At 44.2% G+C, this 24,494-nt stretch overlaps 2 protein-coding genes and 1 pseudogene across 3 annotated transcripts in view; 2 read left to right on the forward strand and 1 right to left on the reverse strand.

The window, feature by feature from the left end:
* The first annotated feature begins 1,915 nt into the window (after positions 1–1,915).
* LOC100357134 (zinc finger and SCAN domain-containing protein 16) lies at positions 1,916–6,211 on the forward strand. The gene is made up of 2 exons (XM_070049822.1): positions 1,916–1,921; positions 2,287–6,211. The coding sequence occupies exons 1-2, from the start codon at positions 1,916–1,918 to the stop codon at positions 2,836–2,838; spliced, it is 558 nt and encodes a 185-aa protein (XP_069905923.1). The 3' UTR covers positions 2,839–6,211.
* Positions 6,212–7,588: 1,377 nt separating this feature from the next.
* The window catches only part of ZKSCAN8 (zinc finger with KRAB and SCAN domains 8), a 54,789-nt gene continuing 37,883 nt past the window's right edge, over positions 7,589–24,494 (forward strand). Inside the window, exon 1 of one of the 2 annotated variants that reach the window (XM_070050561.1) lies at positions 7,589–21,798. The gene's annotated coding sequence lies outside the window, so the exon portion shown is untranslated. The remainder of the gene's footprint in view (positions 21,799–24,494) is intronic. The other variant, XM_051851462.2, reaches the window with a different exon arrangement.
* Positions 16,666–19,786, reverse strand: LOC108177169 (large ribosomal subunit protein eL30-like; annotated as a pseudogene).

Below are 24,494 nucleotides of genomic sequence, written 5' to 3' on the forward strand. Positions count from 1 at the left end.
AGGAACAGTAAAGTAAGAAAACAAGCTAGGATTAGACAGGTGATAAGGGGCTGGCATTGTGTGATGTAGTGGGTTATCTGCTGCCTGCAGTGCCGGCATCCCATGTGGGTGCCAGTTTAAGTCTTGGCTGCTCTACTTCCAGTCCAGCTCTCTCCTGTGGCCTGGGAGAGCAGTGGAAGATGGCCCAAGTCCTTTGCAGCCATGTGGGGGACCTGGAAGAAGCTCCTGGCTTCTGGCTTCAGATCAGATCAGTGCAGCTCTGGCTGTTGCATCCAACTGGGGAGGGAGCCAGCAGGTGGAAGACCTCTCTCTCTGTGTAACTGACTTTCAAATAAATAAATAAATCTTAAAAAAAAAAAAAAAGGTGATGATAGTGAAGACATCAGTTTCAGGAAAAAAAAATTAGTCCAGTACATACACCACATACACATCCACTGTCAATTCCCTACTCATTTTCCTTCCTCTGTATCCTGACCTGTGAGCTCTTACTCTGCTTCCAGCTATTATGCCTTATACAAACTCCCCTCCTTGGGTGGTTCCTGTCCATGACATTCTTCTCAGGTCTTAAATCCTGTTTTATTTATTTATTTTATTTTATAAAATTTATTTGATTGATTGATTGATTTTATTTTATTATTTAAAAAAATTTTTTTTTATTTTTTGACAGGCAGAGTGGACAGTGAGAGAGAGAGACAGAGAGAAAGGTCTTCCTTTTGCTGTTGGTTCACCCTCCAATGGCCGCCGCGGCCGGCGCACCGCGCTGATCCGATGGCAGGAGCCAGGTACTTCTGGTCTCCCATGGGGTGCAGGGCCCAAGGACTTGGGCCATCCTCCACTGCACTCCCTGGCCACAGCAGAGAGCTGGCCTGGAAGAGGGGCAACCAGGACAGAATCCGGCGCCCCGACCGGGACTAGAACCCGGTGTGCCGGCACTGCAAGGCGGAGGATTAACCTAGTGAGCCGCAGCGCCAGCCCTATTTTATTATTTTTTTGACAGAGTTAGTGAGAGAGAGAGAGACAGAGAGAAAGGTCTTCCTTTTTCTGTTGGTTCACCCCCCAAATGACTGCCATTGCTGGCGCGCTGCGCTGATCCAAAGCCAGGAGCCAGGCACTTCCTCCTGATCTCCCATGTGGGTGCAGGGCCCAAGGATCTGAGCCATCCTCCACTGCCTTCCCGGAACACAGCAGAGAGCTGGACTGGAAGAGGAACAACCGGGACAGAATCCAGCGCCCCAACTGGGACTAGAACCTGAGGTGCCAGCGCCGCAGGCGGCGGAGGATTATCCAAGTGAGCTGCGGCGCTGGCCGATTTATTTATTTGAAAGTCTGAGTTACACACAGAGAAGGAGAAGTAGAGAGAGAGAGAGAGAGAGAGAGAGAAAGAATTGTCTTCCATCTGCTGGTTCATTCCCCAGATGGCCACAACAGCTGGAGCTGTGGCAATCCAAAGCCAGGAGCCAGGAGCTTCTTCTGGGTCTCCCACAAGGGTGCAGGGGCCCAAGGACTTGGGCCATCATCTACTGCTCTCCCAGGCCATAGCAGAGAGCTGGATCAGAAGTGGAGCAGCCAGGACTCGAACCGGCGCCCACATGGGATGCCGGCACTGCAGGCAGCAGCTTTACCCACTATGCCACAGTGCCGGCCCCATCCTTGATATATCTATAGCCCCCCCCCGCCCTTTCCCCCCCATTTACCACACTGCCTTTGCATACTTTGAACAAATGGTCAGGTAATCTCTCGAACCACATTTTTGCCTTTTTCTCTCAATCTACTTTCAAATAACTTATTCGGCTGTCATTTCCTTACTTACTTCTTCCTAATTTCTTTCCTGTATTGTGACTATATGCTAGGTTAGTATCAAAATTGAGGTGATGCCAAATATCATATGTGTGTTGTATGTGCCTTACTTTATAACATGTTTGTGACATTTTTTTTAATTATTTATTTGAAAAGAAGAGTTACAGAGAGAGGCAGAGATAGAGAAGTCTTCCATCCACTGGTTCACTCCCCAAATGGCTGCAGTGGCTGATCTGAAGCCAGGAGCCAGGAGCTTCAGAGTCTCCCATGCAGGCACAGGGGCCCAAGGACTTGGGCCATCTTCTACTGCTTTCCCAGCCCATAGCAGAGAGCTGGATCGGAAGTGGAGCAGCCGGGACTGGAATCAGCACCCATTTGGGATGCTAGCATTGCTGGTGGTGGCTTTACCCATTACACCACAGCACCGACCTCTGTGAAATTTTGATGTTCTTTCCTCCATAGACTTTTTGCATCCCAAACCTAGAATAGGACCTATTTGTGTATTGTTTGTTTGTTACAGGTGATAAAACCATTACTACAAAAGAAGAGTTGTTCCAGACGAAAGATATGATTAAAGATGTGGAATTCCTTGGGGAATTAAATAATAGACTTAACGAAGATTGTCCTCAGCATTGTGAATCCAAAGATGCTATTGAAAATGAAGGCAGTTTAGAATGGCAACACAGGAAAAGAAGACGATATAAGTGTGAAGAATGTGAGAAAAGTTTCAGTCATAGCTCAGACCTTAGTAAGCATAGAAGAACTCACACTGGAGAGAAACCCTATAAATGTGATGAGTGTGGCAAAGCCTTTATTCAATGTTCACATCTTATTGGACATCACAGAGTACACAGTGGAGTGAAGCCCTATAAATGTAAAGAATGTGGGAAAGATTTCAGTGGACGCACAGGTCTTACTCAGCATCAGAGAATCCACACAGGTGAAAAACCATATGAGTGTGATGAGTGTGGGAGGCCCTTCCGTGTAAGTTCAGCTCTTATTAGACATCAAAGAATTCATATAGCACATTCGCCCTACTAACATGGTAGAAGTAATAGGTACTCAGGCCTAATTATTATTATTATTTTGTGAGGACTTATTTATTCTGAAAGAGTTATGGTGCAGGATGGAGGGAGTTAGATATAGATAGATAGGTAGATAGATAGATCGATCAATCGATCGATCCAGATGACTACAATGGCCAGTCCTGGGCCAGGCTGAAGACAAGAGCTTCATTTATGTCTCTTATGTGGGTGGCAGGAGCCCAAACACTTGGGCCATCTTCTGCTTTTCCCAGGACAATAACAGAGAGGTGGATCAGAAATGGAGTAGCTGGGACTCAAACAGCACCCCGTGGGCTGGTGCTGTGGTGCAGTGGTTTACACCATCTGCAGTGCCGACATCTCATATGGGATTTCTCTCTTTTGCTGTAACTCTTTCAAAAAAATAATTTTTAAAAATGTATTTATTTATTCAAAAGAGTTACACTAATGAGGAGAGAGAGATCTTCTATCTGATGATTCACTCCCCAGTTGGCTGCAACGGCCAGAGCTGTGCCGATCCGAAGCCAGGAGCTTCTTCTGGATCTCCCACATGGGTGCTGGGGCCCAAGGACTTGGGCCATCTTCTACAGCTTTCCCAGGTCACAGCAGAAAGCTGGATCGGAAATGGACATCTGGGTCTTGAACCGGCGCCTATATGGGATGCTGGTGCTCCAGGCCAGGGCATTAACTCTCTGCGCCATAGTGCTGGCCCCTCAAATAAATTTTAACAAATCTAAAAACCAACTTTTTTTTTTTTTTTTTTGATAGGCAGAGTGGACAGTGAGAGAGAGAGAGACAGAAAGAAAGGTCTTCCTTTGCCGTTGGTTCACCCTCCAATGGCCGCCACGCACCGTGCTGATCTGATGGCAGGAGCCAGGTGCTTCTCCTGGTCTCCCATGGGGTGCAGGGCCCAAGCACTTGGGCCATCCTCCACTGCACTCCCAGGCCACAGCAGAGAGCTGGCCTGGAAGAGGGGCAACCAGGACAGAATCCGGCGCCGTGACCGGGACTAGAACCCGGTGTGGCGGCGCCGCAAGGCGGAGGATTAGCCTAGTGAGCCGCGGCGCCGGCTAAAAACCAACTTCTTATGAGATACAGGCATCACAGGCAGCGGCTTTACTCATTATGCCACAACACTGGCTCCAGGGCCAATTGCTTATCAGAGAATTTACCTAGAGGCCTTATTGGTTTGCTGAATGTAAGCAGAGCTTCAGTTGTGAAAAACTTCTCTGGCCCTTGAGACTCTTAAGGGAAATAGCCTTTTATTTCTAAATTACTTTAGAGTTTGGGAAGAATCAAGAAGGCTTTCAAGGCTTTCAAAGCCTTTCCACTGCACTACTCACTTGTAGTCCAAGATCCATATTTCCTGGTTGAAAGTATACCTCTCTTTTCTCTAGTTCCTATTCAGTGTATGACTTCAGGAAGGAAATTAATTTTGCCTTCATTCTTCCTGTACAGTGTAGGTGATAATGGAGGCCATAAGCAGGTGTGTTTTGACAGGTTAAAATAGATTAAAACTGCTTTTGAAATTAACTAAAAGAATATTAATTATTTTGCTCCATCATTATCTGTATAACTGCTTAAATACTTATATCTTTTTTTTGAGTCTTTGAGTAGCCTGGGTGTGATCTTTGTTAGTGGTAAAAATGAAGTCATCAGAAAAGACACAGATTGAAGAAAACAAAGTGGAAGTGAAATCAGTAACCAATCACTATCAGTAAGTGCTGCTGTGAAGGGGTATACTAGAGTGTGTTAGGTACCTATAACTTAGGATAAAACACTTCTTCTGGTTCTCAGGCCTTCATAAACTGAAAGAGATGAGAGATGTTGGCATGTATCTATGCTGGCCAATATTGTAGTCTGTATCAACATGTGGCTATATAAATTCTTCTTAAATAAAAAATTTCCTTCCTCAGTGACATTAGCCGTATTTCTTTCTCTCTCTCTTTTAAAAGATTTATTTATTTGAAAGGCAGGGTTACAGAGAGAGATCTTCCAACCACTAGTTCACTCCCCAAATGGCTACAATAGCTGGGGCTGGACCAGGCCAAAGCCAGGAGCCTGAAATTCCATCCAGGTTTCCCACATGGGTGTGGAAAATCCAAATCTTAAATGTTGCAAAATCAAATGTTTTGAGTTCCAACATGATGTTGTTAGTGAAAAGTTTCATACCTAATTACTGTGTCAGGTTGCAGTAAAAATGCAGGTGTATACTTTCAGTAACCTAAGTGAAAAAAAGCACGCCCTCTCAGCCCCGTTAGCTGTGACTTACAAACCTTGTTTCTATGCAAAATTATTTAAAATATTGTGTAGAGTTACTTCTGGACAGTGTGCATAAGGTATAAAACATTGATGAATTTCCTGTTTAGAGTTGAGTCCAATCCCCAGATTGCATTATGTATATGCAAATATTCCACAATTAAAAAAACACATTAAATCTGAATACTTCTGGCCTCAAGCTTGTTGAATACAGAATATTCAATCTGAGTAGCTGCTATATTCAATGCATGGATACAGACCAATTTTCTCATTGCAGAAAGTTCTAGAGGATATTGATAGCTAAATCAGCCACTAATGAGATCTCTTCCTGCCTTACTGTGTGAAAGACACCAAGGAGGCTGCAATAACAACCAAAGAAATTGATTTGACCTGTGGAGAAGGGCCCCTGCATCTTCTTGGGCTAGTTAACTTAATGACACTTTGCAGCCTTGTGAAAAGGGGTGTATTATAACTGGAGGAAGAGGATTGTTAAAGTAAACATAATCTAATCTAAATGGAATTAGATGATTTTTTAAAAATTTATTTCTTTATTTGAAAGTCAGAGTTACACAGAGAGAGGAGAGACAGAGAGAGAGAGAGAGAGAGAGAGAGAGAGAGAGAGAGAGGTCTTCCATCCTATGGTTCACTCCCCAATTGGCCGCAATGGCCGGAACTGTGACGATCTGAAGCCAGGAGCCAAGAGGTTCTTCCAGGTCTCCCACATGGGTGCAAGAGCCCAAGGACTTGGGCCATCTTCCACTGCTTTCCCAGGCCATAGCAGAGAGCTGGATCAGAAGTGGAGCAGCCGGGATTAGAATCGGTGCCAAAATGGGATGCTGGCACTTCAGGCCAGGGCGTTAACCTGTGCCACAGCCCCTGGAATTAGATTTAGATCAAATTACCACTCACCTGTGTGCAAAGTATGTGATTACCTTACAAAATATGTATCAGATAACCTAAACTAATGAGGAACTAGGATTCTTGGAACACAAATATTCTATATGGTGTACATTCCAATTTTTTTTCTTTTGACTTTTGAATGCATTACCATTTCATGGATGGATTTCTATACATGAAGGTTGTATACCTTAAATAAAATTTTTAAAAAATTGGATGAGTTTCTTTTATGTAAATTAAAAAAAAACAATTGTACATTTTATGGGCTATCGTGTGTGATGTGTACTGATCAAAACAGAATAATCAGCATTTCTCCTTTGACATTATATTATGATTGGAAGCTGTGAGCTTATAGTCTCCCCACTATGTCGTGTAACATTAGGAACTTATTTCTTCATCTAACTCTAATTTGCCCCATTATCCAAACTTTCTGTATCAATCGCTTTCCTCCCAGACTCCAGTAATTACCGTTCTGTGTTCCATTTTTTTTTTAAGCTTCTACACATGGATTATTTTGCTTAACAGTGTCATGCAGTTTCATCTAGTTTGCTCCCTCTTTCTTTCTTATGGTGGAATAATATGTGTATATATGTCACACTTTTTTATCCATCTAGTGTTTGGTTCCATGTCTTAGTTATTGTGAACAATGCTACAGTAAGCATGGTGGTGGTTGTAGGTATATCTTTGATATAGTGACTTCATGTCTGTTGGATACATACCCAGTACTGGGATTGCTGGATCATATGGTAGCTCTTTTTGTTTTTTAAAAGATTTATTTATTTTTTTGAAGGTCAGAGTTACACAGAGAGAGAAGAGGCAGAGAGAGAGTCTTCCATCCGATGGTTCACTCCCCAATTGGCTGCAACGGCCAGAGCTGTGCTGATCCGAAGCCAGGAGCCAGGAGCTTCTTCCGTGTCTCCCACATGGGTGCAGGGGCCCAAGTTGGGCCATCTTCTGCTTTCACAGGCCATAGCAGAGAGCTGGATCAGAAATGGAGCAGCTGGGACTAGAACCGGCGCTCATATGGGATACTGGCGCTTCAGGCCAGGGCATTACCCCGCTGTGCCACAGCACTGGTTCCCATATGGTAGTTCTGTTTCTAGTTTTTAAAGGCATCTCCATACTGTTTTCCATAGTGGCTCTACAAATTTACATTTCCATCAAAAGCATTTAAGAGTTTTCTTTTTTCCACATCCTATCCAGTGTTTGTTGTTTTGTCTTTCTTTTTTTTTTTTTTTTGACAGGCAGAGTGGACAGTGAGAGAGAGAGAGAGAAAGGTCTTCCTTTTGCCGTTGGTTCACCCTCCAATGGCCGCCGCGGCCGGCGCGCTGCGGCCGGCGCACCGCGCTGATCCGTTGGCAGGAGCCAGGAGCCAGGAGCCAGGAGCCAGGTGCTTTTCCTGGTCTCCCATGGGGTGCAGGGCCCAAGCACCCGGGCCATCCTCCACTGCACTCCCTGTCCACAGCAGAGAGCTGGCCTGGAAGAGGGGCAACCGGGACAGAATCCGGCGCCCTGACCGGGACTAGAACCCGGTGTGCCGGCGCCGCTAGGCGGAGGATTAGCCTAGTGAGCCGCGGCGCCGGCCTGTTTTTTTTTTTTTTTTTGACAGGCAGAGTGGACAGTGAGAGAGAGAGAGAGACAGAGAGAAAGGTCTTCCTTCCTTTTGCCGTTGGTTCACCCTCCAATGGCCGCTGCGGCCAGCCAGGAGCCAGGTGCTTCTCCTGGTCTCCCATGGGGTGCAGGGCCCAAGTACTTGGGCCATCCTCCACTGCACTTCCCTGGCCACAGCAGAGAGCTGGCCTGGAAGAGGGGCAACCGGGACAGAATCTGGCGCCCCGACCGGGACTAGAACCCCGGTGTGCCGGCGCCACAAGGCAGAGGATTAGCCTAGTAAGCCGCGGCGCTGGCCTGTTTTCTGTCTTTTTGATAATAGTCATTCTAACAAGGATAAAGTGATACCTCATTGTGATTTGGATTTGCATTTCCCTGATAGCTAGTGATACTGAGCAATTTTTTATATATTTGTTGGCCACCATTTGTATTTCTTTTGAGAAATGTCTATTCGGGTCCCTTGCTCATTTCATTTCTTTCTTTCTTTTCTTTTTTTTGACAGGCAGAATTAGAGAGAGAGAGAGTCTTCCTTTTCCCATTGGTTCACCCCCTCAAGTGGCTGCTATGGCCGGTGCGTTGCTGCCGGCGTGCTGTGGCGATCCAAAGCCAGGAGCCATGTGCTTCCTCCTGGTCTCCCATGCGGGTGCAGGGCCCAAGGACCTGAGCCATCCTCCACTGCACTCCTGGGCCACCACAGAGAGCTGGACTGGAAGAGGAGCAACCAGGACAGAATCTGGTGCCCCAACCGGGACTAGAACCTGGGGTGCCGGTGCCGCAGGCGGAGAATTAGCCAAGTGAGCTGTGGCGCTGGCCCTTGCTCAATTTTTTTTTTTTATATTCATTGTGTTTCTTAGACCATAAAAGATATTCCTTGGTCTGAGTAAAGTCTCATCAACTGTCTAAAATTCTATTTTTCAAGGGTAACCATGGTGATGCCAGGATTCACACATCAGACTGGAATGGTAATACCACATACTGTTGGCTTGGGACCAGGGGTCCAATTTTATCAATCTGCCTTGCTCATTTCTTAACTGGATTGGTTGTTGAGTTTTTTGTGTTCCTCATGTATTTTTTTTAAGATTTATTTTATTTATTTGAAAGACAGTTATAGAATGAGGTAGAGCCAGAGAGAGAGAGAGAGCTTCCATCTGCTGGTTTACTGCCCAAATGACCACAATGGCCAGAGATGAACTGATCGAAAGCCAGGAGCCAGGAGCTTCTCCCAGGTCTCCCAAATGGGTGCAGGGACCCAAGGACTTGGGCCATCTTCTACTGCTTTCCCAGGCCACAGCAGAGAGCTGTATCGGAAATGGAGCAACTGGCATCCATGTGGAGTGCCAGTGCTGCAGACCAGGGCTTTAGCCTGCTGCGCCACAGCGTCAGCCCCCCTCATATATTCTTGATATTAATCCCTTGTCAGGTAAGTGGCTTGCAAATATTTCCCTTCATTCTATTGGATAACTTCATTCTGTTGTGGTTTCCTTTGCTGTACAGAAGCTTCTGAGTTTGGTATAATCCCATTTGTCTAGTTTTATTTGTAGTGCCTTTGCTTTGGGGTCTTATTAAAAGAATAATTGCTAGCACCATTGTCTTGAAGCATTTCTCCTGTTTTCTTCTAGCAGTCTCATAGTTTGAGATCTTACATTTAGGTCTTCAATCCATTTTTATTTTATTTTTGTATATGGTGAGAGGTAGGGATCTAATTTCTTGCTTCTACATATATACATACACGGTTTTGCCAGCCCCATTTATTGAAAAGATTCCTTTCTCCAGTGTATGTAAAAAATCAGTTGGCTCTATGTGCATGGATTAACTTCTAGGTTCTCTATTTTGTTCTATATGTAGGTTTTTATGGCTGTATGATGCTGTTTTAATTTTTTTTAAAGATTTATTTGAAAGAGTTACAGAGAAGGAGAGCCAGAGGCAGAGAGAGAAAGAGAGCGAGAGAGAGAGAGAATCTTCCATCCATTGGTTTACCCCCCAAATGGCTACAATGGCTGGGGCTGGGCCAGGCTGAAGCCAGGATCTAAGAGCTTCCTCCAGGTTTCCCATGTAGGTTCAGGGACCCAAGTGCTTGTGCCATCTTCTGCTTTCCCAGATGCATTAGCAGGGAGCCGCCTCAGAAGTGGAGCAGCCAAGATTTGGACTGGTGCCCATGTGGAATGGACACTGCAGGCAGAGGCCCCTTGTAGTATTCTTTGAAATTAGGTTTCGTGATGCCTTTTTGTTTGTTTTGTTTTGACTCATGATCTCTCTTGCTGTTCTGGGTCTTTTGTGGTTCCATGTGAATTTTAGGATTATTTTTTAATTCTAGAAAGAATGTCATTTGTATTTTGATAGGGATTGCACTGAATCTGTTGTTTGCTTTAGGTAATAATACTATCTATATTTTAACAATGTTAATTCTTCCAATCTATGAATAAGGGATAGTTTTCCAATTTTTGTGCACTTGCTAATTTCTTTTTTTCTTCTTTCATCAGTGTTTAGATACCTTTAATTAAATTTATTTCTAAATACTGATATTTTTGTAGCTATTGTGATTGATTTCCTTTTTCACAAGATCATTGTTGCTGTATAAAAATGCTTCTGATTTTTTGTATGTTGATTTTTGTATACTGCCACTTTGCTGAATTGGTTTTATCATTTGTACAAAATCATATCTGCAAACATAGATATTCTGACTTCTTTCGAATTTTGATGCCCTTTATTTTGTTCTCTTCCCTAAATCTCTTGTTAGTACTTCAGTACTATATAGGAGTCGTGAAAATGGACATCCTTTTCTTGTTCCAGGTCTGATGTGAAATGCTCTCAGATGTTCTCTTTTCAGTGTGGTACTTCCAGTGTGGTTTTGTCATGTATGGCCATTATAATTTTCAGGTATGTTACTTCTATGCCTAATTTTTGATTTCATCATGGAAGGGCATTGAATCTTATCAGGTGCTTTTCTTTTTGCATTTTTGAGGTAATGATATGTTTTTTGTTCTTTATGCTGCTAATGTGATTTATTACATTTATTAATTTGCAAACCTTGCATCCCTGGTACAAATCCCATTTGATTGTGATGTATGATCTTTATATGTAGTGTTAGATTCACTTTGCTGATATTCTGTTGAGAATTTTTGCATTCATCTTCATCAAGAATATTGTTCTGTAGTTTTATGTTTGTGTTGTATATTTGTTTTTGGTATCAGAGTAGTGCTGACCTCATGTAAAGAGTTTAACAAAGTTCTGTACTTTTGGATATTTTGGAATAGTTTGAAAAGTATTGGAATTACCTCCTCTTTAAATGTTTTGTAGAATTCAGTAGTGAAACTGTCAGATCCTGAACTTTGTTTGATAGAAGATTTTTAGTTACTGCTTCAATCTCATTAATATTATTCTGTTTATATCTTCTAAATGTTCTTTTTCCCTTTTTTTACTCCACTTTTTTATGTTTTTTAAAAATTTTATTTAAGTTATACAAATTTCATGTATTTCAAATATACAGATTTAGGAACATAGTGATACTTCCCACCCTACCCTTCCTCCTGCCCTCTAAATCGTGATTCAGTGTTGGTAGGTTGTTTATGCCCAGGTTTCTTTGAGGTTTTCTAATTTTTTAGCATATAGTTGTCCATATGTTTTCTCATAATCTTTTGTATGCAGTGAGGTCATTAGCCAGGTCTCACAGGTCAAGAGCCAGTTATACCAGGGAGTTACAGCCTTCAGCTTGTAACAGAAATGCAAATAGGGCCCACCAGCGAATGTTGAGTTACTGTAGCAATTGTGGCACTCACAACTACTGTCCCAAAGCTGCAGGACAAAGAAGGTACTATTCCCCCAGGACATGCAAGGCTGATGCTGGCCTTGTGCCCTGGTCATCCAGAACCTTGTGCCAAGAAATGCAGAAGGAGGCATCCTCAGGCCTGATCACCTGGGCTTGTCTGTTGGTTACTGCTTGTTCTTAGGCCCAAGGAGCGGAGGGGGAACTTCCCTATATCATGCAGGTAGTAAATGTGACTCCAGGACTTGTTCCCAGCAATCCTTCAGCTGCAGGATGCAGAGGGGTCTGCTCTCTTTCCTTTGAAATCCCCCTGACTCTGGCCCTTGGGGCTTCTGGCAGTGGTGGGGCTGCTTGCTGTCTCCTAAGCCAGAATGAAGTCTAGCCATGGCTGTACCACAGCAGCGCAGGTCTGGGGCTTGAAGATGGAGGGAGGTGATGTGGGTTCCTTTTTTGGGAATAAAGCAACCTGTGGGACCCCAGTCAACTTTCTAGACTGGATTAAGGCCAGTAAGGACTGGAAAATTCTCCTGTAGTTAGATATGCTGCTTTATGGCAAAGATGAAGCTTTCTGCTTTCCTTTCTCCAGAAGATGGGGTCCTCCCAGCTGGGGAGCCATGGTGGGAGTGACAGTATGTGTTGTTCTTTCTCTGTACTGTTTAGAATTGTTGTACTTCTTTACTGAAGTTTTCACTCAGGCAGTCTGCTAAAAATGTGATCCTTCCTTTGTTATTTTTTTTTTTTTTTAAGATTTATTTTTATGGGACCGGTGCTGTGGCGCAGTGGGTTAACGCCCTGGCCTGAAGCACCAGCATCCCATATGGGCACCAGTTCTAAACCTGGCTGCTCCACTTCCTGTCCAGCTCTCTGCTATAGCCCGAGAAGAACATGGCCCAAGTCCTTGGGTCCCTGCACCCACTTGGGAGACCTGGAAGAAGCTCCTGGCTTCTGGCTTCGGATCAGCACAGCTCCAGCCATTGCAGCCATCTGGGGAGTGAACCATCAGATGGAAGAGCTCTTTTTCTCTCTGCCTCTCTCTGTGTAACTCTGACTTTCAAATAAATAAATAAATCTTTAAAATTTGAAAGACAGAGTTACAGAGAGAGAGAGAGGGAGGGAGAGAGAGAGAGATCTTTCATCTATTGGTTCACTCCTCAAATAGCCCTAATGTCTGGGACTGGGCCAGGCCAAAGCCAGGAGCCAGGAACTTCATTCAGGTCTCCCACATGGGTGGCAGGGCACAAGCACCCTGGCCATTTTCTACTGCTTTCTCAGGCACATTAGCAAGGGCCTGGCTGGGGAGCAGAGCAGCTGGGACTTGAACTAGCTCTCAATGCTGGCCCTCATTCTGTTGTTTTTTTCTGTACTAAAAGTGAGTGCAGGCTGGTGCCGTGGCTCAATAGGCTAATCCTCCGCCTTATGGCGCCGACACACCAGGTTCTAGTCCCGGTCAGGGCACCGGATTCTGTCCTGGTTGCCCCTCTTCCAGGCCAGCTCTCTGCTGTGGCCCGGGAGTGCAGTGGAGGATGGACTTGGGCCCTGCACCCCGTGGGAGACCAGGATAAGCGCCTGGCTCCTGCCTTCGGGTCGGCGCAGCGCTGGCTGTAGTGGCCATTTTGGGGGTGAACCAATGGAAAGGAAGACCTTTCTCTCTGTTTCTCTCTCTGTCTCTCTCTCTCTCTCACTGTCCACTCTGCCTGTCAAAAATTAAAAAAAAAAAAAAAGTGAGTGCAGGGCCTCTCTGTTCAGCCATCTTGTGCAATCACTGTCAAGTACTTTTATAGATTTTTACATTGCTAATTGGAGAGTTTTATAGTATGACAGGAATTGTGGCCAGAGGCCTGGTATATTCAAACTTCTAGCACTATTGAACTCCGTGAACCTCTCATTCCTTGACTGGTTTTAGGAATTGCCAAAACGATCAAAAAAGGAGTGATCTAAGTGCTTCAAATCTCTTGCTGAAGATAGTAATTAAACATACTTGTTTTTGCATTGTGTTTGAGATCAGGAAGACCACAAGAATCATTTTTATATCTACTACTTTGGAAGATAACTCTTAAAGCATTCCTCATAACACCATAATGTAAATGGAGTTTTTATTGTCTTTGAGCATAACACTACTTTTTTTAATTAAAGATTTGTTTTATTTATTTGAGAGACAGGGTTAGAGAGAGAGGTAGAGTCAGAGAGAGATGGCTCAAGTACTTGGGCCCCTGCCACCTATGTGGGTAAACCAGATGGAGTTCCAGGCTCCTGGCTTTGACTTGGCCCAGTCCCGATATTTGGGGAGTAAACCAGCAGGTGGGAGATTGATCTCTCATCCCTTGTCACTGTGCCTTTCAAATAAATAAATCTTTTACAAAAGAAACATGTTCACTGAATAATGGCTTTACCCCTTTACCTTTAGTCTTGTTGAGAAACACCAAGGCTTAGCTTTTCATAATATTCAAGGGGGAACTTAAGTTTGTGATCTTATTCTTCCTTGAATTTAGAGAAGCTTCTGCATTGATAAGAAAGATGATCTTGGACCCAGGATTCAGTTCCCTGAAATTAGTGAAGACATGACAAACTTGTATTCTCCTATCATCCTCTATGTGACAGAACACTCAATTCAGCTAGTAGTTTTGTCCCAAGAACTGTTTTTAGAGTTGTTAGAGTTCTGTACCCTTAAAGGCTGAGTGTAGTTTGGAGCACTACATGCCTGCTCTCCTTTTTAGGTTTTGTGTTGATCCCAAACTGCCACCAGTGGCCACCACAAATTTGGTCTAATGTTGACCAGAGGGTAATGGTAAGAGTCAGGGAAGGGCAAAAATATATGTGGCCGGAGACAGCCTGAAGTGAGGTAGGTAAGACAAGAATTATCAATGAAGTGTGGGGTAACTGCAGGCAAAAGGCAAAGAGGGTGTAGATGTTTGGGACAGTAGTTAAGATGCTACATGGAATGCCTGCATCACATGTCTGAGTGCCTGGTTTGAGTCCTGGCTCCCCCACATCTGATCTAGCTTCCCACTAATGTTTACCCTGGGAGACAGGAGATGGGATGCCAAACACTTAGGGTCCTGCCAGCCATGTAGAAGACCCAGACTGAGTTCCAGGCTCTTGGCTTCTGCCTGATCCAGACCTTGTTATTATGGACATTTTGGGGAGTGAACTAGCAGGTGGAAGATCTCTGTCTCTCTGTATTTCAAATAAAGTGAAAATTTTTTTTTAAAAGGAAAGAAAGCATGAGGTCAAAGGAGATCTAAGTAGTTGCTGGTAGTATGGAGAAGCAGGCAATGTCCTAGTAAGTCTGTAGAAACCCACAAAAGAAACTGGTGGGAGTATTGCAATAAGTTTAATCATACAATTACTGGAAGAGAAGATTTAACATGTTGCACACTAATCAGAACCACTAGGTTCTAAGGGAGAATTGTCCTAGATGGACAATTTACTCTAAAAGAACTCTAAACACCGAATCAATTTATCAAGAGTTGTGTCAGAAGCACATACATGCTATTTGAATCACATGCATGGCTGCTTCTCTCTTCTTTTTGGAGGGAGGAGGCAAAAACTTGAATTTTGTAGTATTCATGATCTAACAGTTGAGACAGTGATTGTTAAGAGGCAGGTAGCGGGGCCAACCGCCTGCAGTGCTGGAATCCCATGTGGGCGTCAGTTTGAGTCCTGGCTACTACACTTCAGATCCAGCTCTCTACTATAGCTTGAGAAAGCAGTAGATGATGGGCCCCTGCACCTGTGTGGGAGGACCTAAAAGAAGCTCCTGGCTCCTGGCTTCGGATTGGCCCAGTTCTGGCTATTGTGGCTATTTGGGGAGTGAACCAGTGGATGGAAGACTCTCTCTTTCTCTCTCTCTCTCTCTCTCTCTCTGCCTCTCTTAACTCTGCCTTTCAAATAAATAAATAAATCTTAAAAAAAAAAAAAGGCAGCTACAGGAAATACAGGGATAGCTTTCTCAATCACACATGGGGTTGGTAATGAAATGATTATGAGGGAGCTGGTTTACTCTGTTTAGTGTTACCATTACAAAATACCTAAAAGCTGAGTAAATTAAAGGTTTATCTGGCCCATGATTCTGGTGACTGAAGGGTCACCAGTAACTGGCACTGGCAAGGAACCCTCCTGGTTACATTATGAATTTGTGGTTGAAAAGGAAATTGTTTAAAGAAGGGGCAGAGATGTTGCTTTTGAGAGAATGCATCTAATTGTGTAATACCCGACCCATCCTGTTATAAGAATGGGGTGGAGCCCCGTGACCTAATTACCTGCCACTAGATCCATCTCTTAAAGATTCCATTGCCTCAGTACTGCCACATTGGGGACCAAGTTTCCAATACAAAGAACTTTGTAGGGCAAATCATATATCCAAATAGCTATAAATAATTATAAATGAATAGTTAAAAATGAAATAAATAAGTGTCTTGAGGGAGAGGGTTGTAAGAGGTATAAATGGACATTGGTGAAGAGGGGGAAATAAGATAGAGAAGAGGGGGATTGAAGGAATTTTTTTTGAAGATTTATTTATTTTTTTGAGAGATAGAGTTATAGACAGAGAAAGAGGTCTCCCATCCACGGGTTCAATCCCCAAATGGTCACAATGGCCGGAGCTTGGCCAGTCTGAACCCAGAAATGGAACGAGGAACTTCTTCTGGGTCTCCCATGTGGGTGCAGGGGCCCAAGCATTTGGGCCATCTTCCACTGCTTTCCCAGGCCATTAGCAGGAAGCTGGATTGGATGTGGAGCAGCTGGGACTCAAACTGGCACTCATATGGGATGCCGGCTCACAGGCAGAGGCTTAACCTACAATCCGAAGTGCTGGCCCAGGAAATTAATTAATTAATTAAGGATGCAATGTTAGGACACCATCATCCCATATTAGAGTGGCTATTTTGAGCCCTGATTTCACATTCTTTCTTTCTTTTCTCCTTCCTTCCTTCCTTCCTTCCTTCCTTCCTTCCTTCCTTCCTTCCTTCCTTCCTTCCTTCCTTCCTTTTTTTTAGATTCTATCTATTTGAGAGGTAGAGCTACAGAGAGGGGTCTTCCATCAACTGGTCCATTCCCCAAATGGCTGCAACAGCCAGAACTGAGCTGATGCAAAGCCAGGAGACTTCTCCAGGACCCCATGTGGGTGCAGGGGCCCAAGGACTTGGGCCATCTTCTCTGCTTTCCCAGGCCATAGCAGAGAGCTGGATCAGAAGTGGAGCAGCCGGGACTTGAACTGGTGCCCATATAGGATGCTGGCGTGTCAGGCCACAGTGCCAGGCCCAGTAGCAGGTTTTATTAAAGAAAAAATTGCATGATTTACTTTTCACCAGTCTGTTCTGGCATGTTTCTAATAATATCAGAATCACCTGGATCAATGATAGAATGAGTGCATACTCTGTAGTTTTTTCCACAAGTGGTGCCCAGTTAATTATGATTGCCACTATAGTGATGGACACCAGTTTTGGCCAACATGATGTTAATATTCTATTTCAAATTTCCTCAGAGCCAGGCAGTTGTTGGTGAGGATGACCAGTTTCGCTTTGCTTTGTCTGATCATGTTCAGAGACTGCTTGTACCGTAGCACATATTTTCCATTCTTCATCATGAGCTAGAGCCTAGAGTTGATAGACTCCAGCAACTTTTTTGTCTTCTTTGTGACCACTATCTTCCTGCCTTAGGTGTGGGATGGCCTCCAACCAAATGTAGCCGCCAAGATGGCTAGGGGGCAAGAAAGGCACAGTTGATTTTTTTTTTAAAAATATTTATTTATTTATTTGAAAGTCAGAGCTACACAGAGGAGAGGCAGAGAGAGAGAGAGAGGCCTTCCATCCACTGGTTCACTCCCCAACCTGCCACAATGGCAGGAGCTGCGCCTATCCGAAGCCAGGAGCTAGGAGATTCCCCCCAGGTCTCCCATGTGGGCACAGGAGCCCAAAGACCTGGGCCATCTTCCACTACCCTTCAAGGCCACAGCAGAGAGCCAGATCGGAAGTGGAGCCGCCAGGACCCGAACCAGTGCCCATATGGGATGCCGGCACCGCTGGTGGCGGCTTCACTGGCTACACTACAGTGTTGGCCCTACAGTTGAATCTTAACACACGTATTATTTATAGTATCTTCAGCAAGTGATCTATCTTCTCATCTATGAACATAAAATTATTTCATTATAGTCTAAGTACAAAGTCTATCAAGTGAAAACACAGCCAGAAACTTGGAAACACTTCAGAACAACCTGTTCCCACCTTAGTAACGTAATACAAGAGTTAGGCTGAGGTTTTAAGAGTAGTTATCTCCTGGCTTCGGATTTACTTGGCTCTAGCCATTGTGGCCATGTGGAGATTTGTAAACCTGTGGATGGAAAATCACTCTGTCTCTGTAACTCTGCCTTTCAAATAAATAAATATTTAAAAATAAACAAAAAATTACATGGATGGATCATAATATATTCCTATTGATTAAACAGCATTGACCAAGATCTTCTTGTCCTCATGGGGAGGTCCTGTATGTTCCAAACCACCTCACTTCTGTGATGCTAAATTCTATAATGTCAAGGGCCTTTTTTTTTTTTTTAAACCTGCTTCTTATTTATTCACTCAACGGTATTTACTGAGTACATTGCCAGGCCTCTATTCTAGTTACTAGGGATATAGCAGGGAGCAAGATAAACCAGATCCCTACTATTTTAAGTCTATATTACAGTAAAGGGAGACAGACAAAAAACATTTGTGATGGAAGGGATGGGTGTTGTGTGTAGTGGGTAGCAGCTGCCTACAACATTGGCATCCCATATGGATGCTGTTTCATGTACCAGCTACTCCATTTCTGATCCAGCTCTCTGCTAATGTCCAGGAAAGCAGTGGAAGATGGTCCAAGTGTTTGGGCCCCTGCCACCCATGTGGGAGACCCAGATGAAGCTCCTGACTCTTGGCTTTGACCTGGCCCACTGCTGGATATTGTGGCCATTTGGGGAGTAAACCAGTGGATGGAAGATATATTTCTCTCTCTTCTCGCTCTCTCTTTCGGCCATCTAGTGGGGTTGGGGGTCTTTGGGCCCCTCATACATAGGTAGAATGTTCTTCCACAAGCAGGCTGACTAGTTGTGGCTGGAAAGCCTGTCTCCAGACCAGCTGATACCTCCCCACACTAATAGCTTCTTGTTCTGCATGTGTGACCTTGCAGCTTTAAATCACACCTTCAGGGTGGGTGCAAGCTTTCACCCAGAGCTGGCTGGGGAAGGGGCTGAGCCCCAAGGGGGAGTCAGACTGGTCCCAGGAGATCCAAGCAGATATGTCGTGTGGCATTCTTCAAAATTCTTTAAGACTAAATAAGCTTCTTTCCTGGCATCTAAAGCAAAATAAATATATAATGAGAAAAAATAATTTTGGTTTTTAAAGAGGTAAGAAAGAGAAAAAAGCAGACACAAGGAGACCATTCAAAACATTACTACAGTGACCCAGGTGTCACAAGTTGTGGGGTGGTCTATGGATTCACATTAGAATGAAAAGAAATGGATTTGAAGTACAGAAATAAAATCAGAATAACCTGATTATTGTAGACCTCTACATTCTCACATGAAAAAAATGCTTACATATTAGGTTAAACACATGAAGTTTCTATTTCTATATGCTCCAAACCATTAAATATCAGCAACTTCAAATGATTTAAACTATTGTAACAAACCAAGGACCACCAGGGCTGTGGCCCTGGAGAGCAGTGGAGGATGGCCCAAGTCCTTGGGCCCCTGCACCCATGTGGGATATCCGCAAGAAGCTCCTGGCTCCTGGCTTTGAATCGGCGCAGCGCCTACTGTTTCGGCCATTTGGGGTGTGAACCAGTGGACCGAAGACCTGTCTCTCCCTCTCACTGTCTGTAACTCTAACTCTTAAATAAATAAATAAATCTAAAAAAAAAAAAAAAAAAAAAAAAAAAAGGACCACCAGGTCTTCAAATTCATCCAAATTAAAAGTTGTAAAAATGGGGCTGGGGCTGTGGCGTAGCAGGTAAAGCCGCCGCCTGCGGTGCCGGCATCCGATATGGGCACCGGTTCAAGTCCCGGCTGCTCCACTTCTGATCCAGCTCTCTGCTATGGCCTGGGAAAGCAGTAGAAGATGGCCCAAGTCCTCGGGTCCCTGCACCCACATGGGAGACCTGAAGTGGCTCCTGGTTTCAGATGGGTGCAGCTTGGACATTGCGGCCAACTGGGGAGAGAACCAGCGGATGGAAGACCTCTCTGCCTCTCTTTCTCTCTCTCTGTAACTCTTTCAAATAAATAAATAAATCTTATAAAAAAAAAGTGGTAAAGTCCTCATCTTTGAGATATGGATCTTCTGGCAGATGGAAAACTTGGATTTGGCCCTGTGTAGGGCCTCAGTAATATTCTCTTTATTCTGCAACTTGGTGTGGATATACTTGGCCAACCATGAACCTTGGCCGCCATGCCCTGGGGCATGAGAAAGACTGAGGTGGATCTTGAGTGAATTTCCAGACCTGGCTGCTGCACTTCTGATCCAGCTCCCTACTAATGTGCCAGGGAAAGCAGTGGAAGATGGTCCATGTCATGGGACCCTTGCACCCTTGTGGGAGACCCAGAAGAAGCTCCAGTCTCCTTCCTGGCTTCAGCCTTGTCCAACCCCTGCTGTTGCAGCCATTTGGGTTGTGAACCAGCGGATGGAAGACCTCTCTCTTTCTCTCTCTGCCTCTCTGTAACTCTGCCTTTCAAATAAATAAATCTTTAAAAAAGCCAAAAAAACTAGGCTTCATCCCTGAAGCTTACATCATGGATTTTGTATTTAAAAAGCTAAGTGGGAAAACAGGTTTTGTAAGAAATTGCAATTCATTAAGATACGAATGGATGGAAAATATCTAAGATTAAAAATATATTCAATTATAATTATTTTTGAACACTTAATAGTATACCATGTACTATTCCCAGGTACAATATTATTAGTAGGAATTCCTCAATAAATTTACAGTCTATGTGATGGACAAAGGACAAAAGCCTCAGATCTACTTTAGTCCCCTACCTATCTAACTCAGAGCAGACTGAACCCCCACTTTCTTCCCCAACCAGCTCCACCCTATCTTGGCCCTCCAAGCCTCCCAAACCTTCTCAACCATATCTCAATTTTAGCCCAAGCCTCGCCTTGCTCTCCCCCAAGCTCTCCATCTTGCATGAAGCTTCTATGAAAATGTGCTCTCTGTGTTACCAGTCGCAGGGGGAGGGCGGTTGCTAGAGTTTTCGTTGCCAGAGTTTCGTGGGTTCTTTTCCTCAGCTTAGTATAGAAATAAAAAGCCTGGAAGCCTTTTGCAAAGAGGCAGAACCTTTTATTGGACAGAAAAGAAACTTATTTGATTAGCAAGTGACGGAAAAAGCGTCTGGTTTGAGAGGAGACTAGCTGAAGTGTCGGAGCAGGACACTGGCTTTTAGGAAGTGTCCCGAGTTTTTAAGGCATTACTGTTCATTGGGCCATACTATTTGGGGAGCCCATTGGAGGGGTGGAGGAGGTTTCACATACATATGTCAATTGGCTTGGGGCTCATGAAGGTAGCAGGGGGCTGTCTCCTTAGGGGCTCAGCCCCCTCCTCTGTCAGCTCTGGGTGAAAGATTGCAACCATCCTGGAGGTGTGACTTAAAGTCGCAAGGTCACATATGCAGTACAAGAAGCTATTAGTGGGGGAGATTCCAGTGGGTCTGGAGACAGGTTTTCCAGCCACAGCTGTTAGCCTGCTTGTGAAGGACATTCTACCTACGTGTGAGGGGCCCACAGACCCCTACCCCCTCTAGCTCCATTGGACGGCCTCACTCTGCTGTGTTTCCAGGTGTTTCTCTACCATGTGTTCCCTCGAGCCCCTCTCAGGTTTGTTCCCTGAATAAACCTTTTCTGGTTGTGTGTCTTGCCTCCGCCTTGCCTTGCTTTTCTTTCTTTACACTACGTGGTAACAAGATTACGAAGCGAGAACAGTAGAGCTAGCATGCAGTCCACCTCGTTAGTGTCCTAAAACCCAGGAAATGCTCCCTCCTTCGCCGCGTTCCCAGCCCCGGCGTCTGCAAGGCTGCGAGTCAGCTCTGTGACCGTCACGTCTGCCAGCCACTCAGCGGAGCTAACCCCGCAAAAAGCAGAGATACTGAGGACTGCGTCCCCATAGTGTTTACGACCAGCGGCCGCATAGTCCTTCAACACGCATGCGCAGGAGGACGCTTAGGGAAGCGTGTCGCCCCTCCACCGGCGACCATAGAGCGGTCAGTCCTCCTCTGTTCCTAGAGGGCTTCCGGAAGTGCCTGGGGGCCAAGATGCGCTCTGCCTGGTGTGCCTCAGCGGGTTTGGAAGTTAATGGCTGGAGAGGCCTACTGGAGTATAACGGTGCTTGTCTTTTTACCTCGACCTTGTTCCGGGTCAGCACATCCTGTGCAGCCGCCCCTGCTTACCCCAGGCCGCTCTGGAACTCACAGTGAGTACGGTCGGGCTTCGGGACGGAGGAGGGGTCCGCTTAGCGGCCGGACTGGGCCACAGCTCGGACAGGCCCGAGGGTCCGAGAGCTGCGGGGCGGTGGTCGGCGACCGGGCTGATTGGAACGTTGAGGGCTCACCTTGGTTGAAGGCGCAGGCCGATCCTTTGTCCCCAGACTTTCGTCAGCAAATCATTTTGTGGTATTTTTTTTTTTTGCAATCCATCTTATTTGTCTTAAAAGAGAAAACCGCCCATGTTATCTTTTATTAAACTATTTCCAGTGAATTGTTTTCACCAGCACTTTGCCTTTTGGTCACTGTAAAATCCACCCCACCTTCCTCCTTTTTAAAAAAGATATATTTTGCTTTTGGAAACCACCATTATCCATGGAAACTTGAAAATTTTGCTGTTAGGTTATTTTTTAGCATACTCAGAAAATGGTGTTTTGACTGTCCGAAAGAAACATTTTTGATATTATAGAGGTAGTATAGAATTCAACGAATGCTTATTTAGCATAGAATATATATGCTTCTATAGTACAGAACTTAAGGATACTTATTTCAGTTACTGTGCTAACCTAAGTACATGCTTGGAAACTCTTTGGAGGGGCCACGTTTCCAAAACTTAGGTCAGTCCCGTGTAGTTTTTGTCAAGCTACTTTCAAACTGCCACCAGCAACCCTAAAGACATTTCTGTTTGATTAGTTCAGTTGAGTATCTTTATGCAGCAGTCATTGCTTCAGCAAATACATACATATTTTGAGTTTTTGTGGTTAAATGGAAAATGTAATACATGTTAAAACATTCAGCCAATGCAATTTGAGGTAATCACAAAGCATATTACTTGCATTGGCTACCTTTTTTTGATCTTTAAAATCTGGAAAATGTCTTTCTTGTTTTGTTTTCAGTTCCCAAACATTACTTAAATTTAGGTTTACTTATTGTAAGGAAGAGTACTGGTGCTAGTGTCTTCAGTAATTTGTAGTATTACAGTATTTGAGATCCAGAACAAGTTTTAAAGATTGTCTATTTTAAATTACAAAAAAAGAGTAATACTTAATTAGATGTTATTTAAGGAGGATATGTAAGAATCAGTTTACCAACGTAATAGTGTAGTGTATACACAAATCTAGAAGAAAGGTACATAGTGGAGTAATTTTGTACTTAGTTATTTATAGATTGTAATTCTCAAAGACTGGCTGATTGGAGATGGAAGAGGCTTAAAGGGAAAATTAGCCAGTAAGGAATAATCAAAAACTTAATTAAAAATACCTTAATTAGGAAATTGGCAAAAATGTGAACAGATACTCCACCCAAGAAAATATGCGGTGGTAAATTAAGTACATAAAAACATACTCAACATTATTATTAGGAAAATCTAAATTAAAACCATGAGGAGATACTACTATATACCTATAAAAATGTCTAAATGAAAAAAAAAAAAAGGCAACCCACGGGCTGGCATTGTGTGTAGCATGTTAAGCAATGGGTTGCAATGCTGGCATCCCATATTGGAGTGCAGGTTTGAGTTCCTACTATCCACTTCTGTTCCAGCTTCCTGCTAATGCACTTATGATAAGAAGCAGATAACAGTCCAAGTATTTGGGCCCGTGTGAGACCAGATGGAGTGACAGGCTCCTGGTTTTGGCTTGGCCCAGCTGCAGCTGTGGTGAACATTTGGGAGTGAACCAGTGGATGGAAGATCTGTCTTTCCCTCTCTCTCTGTCACGTTGCCTATTAAATGAATAAATAAATAAAACAGTCCACACAATATCAAGTGCTAGTCACGATGTGGAGCAAGTGCACCTCATAATATTGTTAATGGAATTCAAGGTATTAAAGCCACTTTGGAAAACACTCTTTTTAAGGATTTATTTATTTATTTGAAAGGCAGAGTTACAGAGAAGCAGAGGCAGGAAGAGAGAAAGGTGTTTCATCTGCTGGTTCACTCCCCAAATGGCCGCAATGACCAGAGCTGGGCCTATCCGAAGCCAGGAGCCAGGAGCTTCTTCCAGGTCTCCTATGCAGTTGCAGGGGCCCAAAGCCTTGGGCCATCTTCTACTGCTTTCCCAGGCCATTAGTAGAGAGCTGGATTGGAAGTGGAGCAACTGGGACTTGAACTGGTGCCCGTATGGGATGCTGGCACTATAGGCTGCAGTTTACCTGCTACACTATAGTGCTGGACCCTGGAAAACATTTTTTTTTTTTTTTAAGATTTATTAATTTAACTGAAAGGCAGAGTTACAGAGAGGTAGAAGCAGAGAGAGAGAGAGGTCTTCTATCCTCTGGTTCACTCCCCAAATAGCTGCAATGACCAGAGCTGAGCCTATTCGAAGCCAGAAGCTTCTTCCGGGTCTCCCACGAGGGTGCAGGGACCCAAGGACTTGAGCCATCTTCTACTTTCCCAAGCCATAGCAGAGAGCTGGATTGGAAGTGGAGCTGTGGGAACTCAAATTGGCGCCTATATGGGATGCCAGCACTACAGACCAGGGCTTTAGCTGGCTGTGTCACAGTGCTGGCCTCTTGACTTTTTTTCTGTAAAGTTAAACTCTATGAGCCAGCAATTTTACATCTAGCCAGCAACTTTACTTCTACCCAAGTGAAATGAAAACTGGTCACACAATAACTCATTCAGATATTCAGTCCTATTATTCATAATCATTAAAACTTGAAGATGACTCAGATATCTAAAACACTG

Source organism: Oryctolagus cuniculus, chromosome 10, assembly GCF_964237555.1.
Source record: "Oryctolagus cuniculus chromosome 10, mOryCun1.1, whole genome shotgun sequence".
Taxonomy (NCBI): Eukaryota; Metazoa; Chordata; class Mammalia; order Lagomorpha; family Leporidae; genus Oryctolagus; species Oryctolagus cuniculus.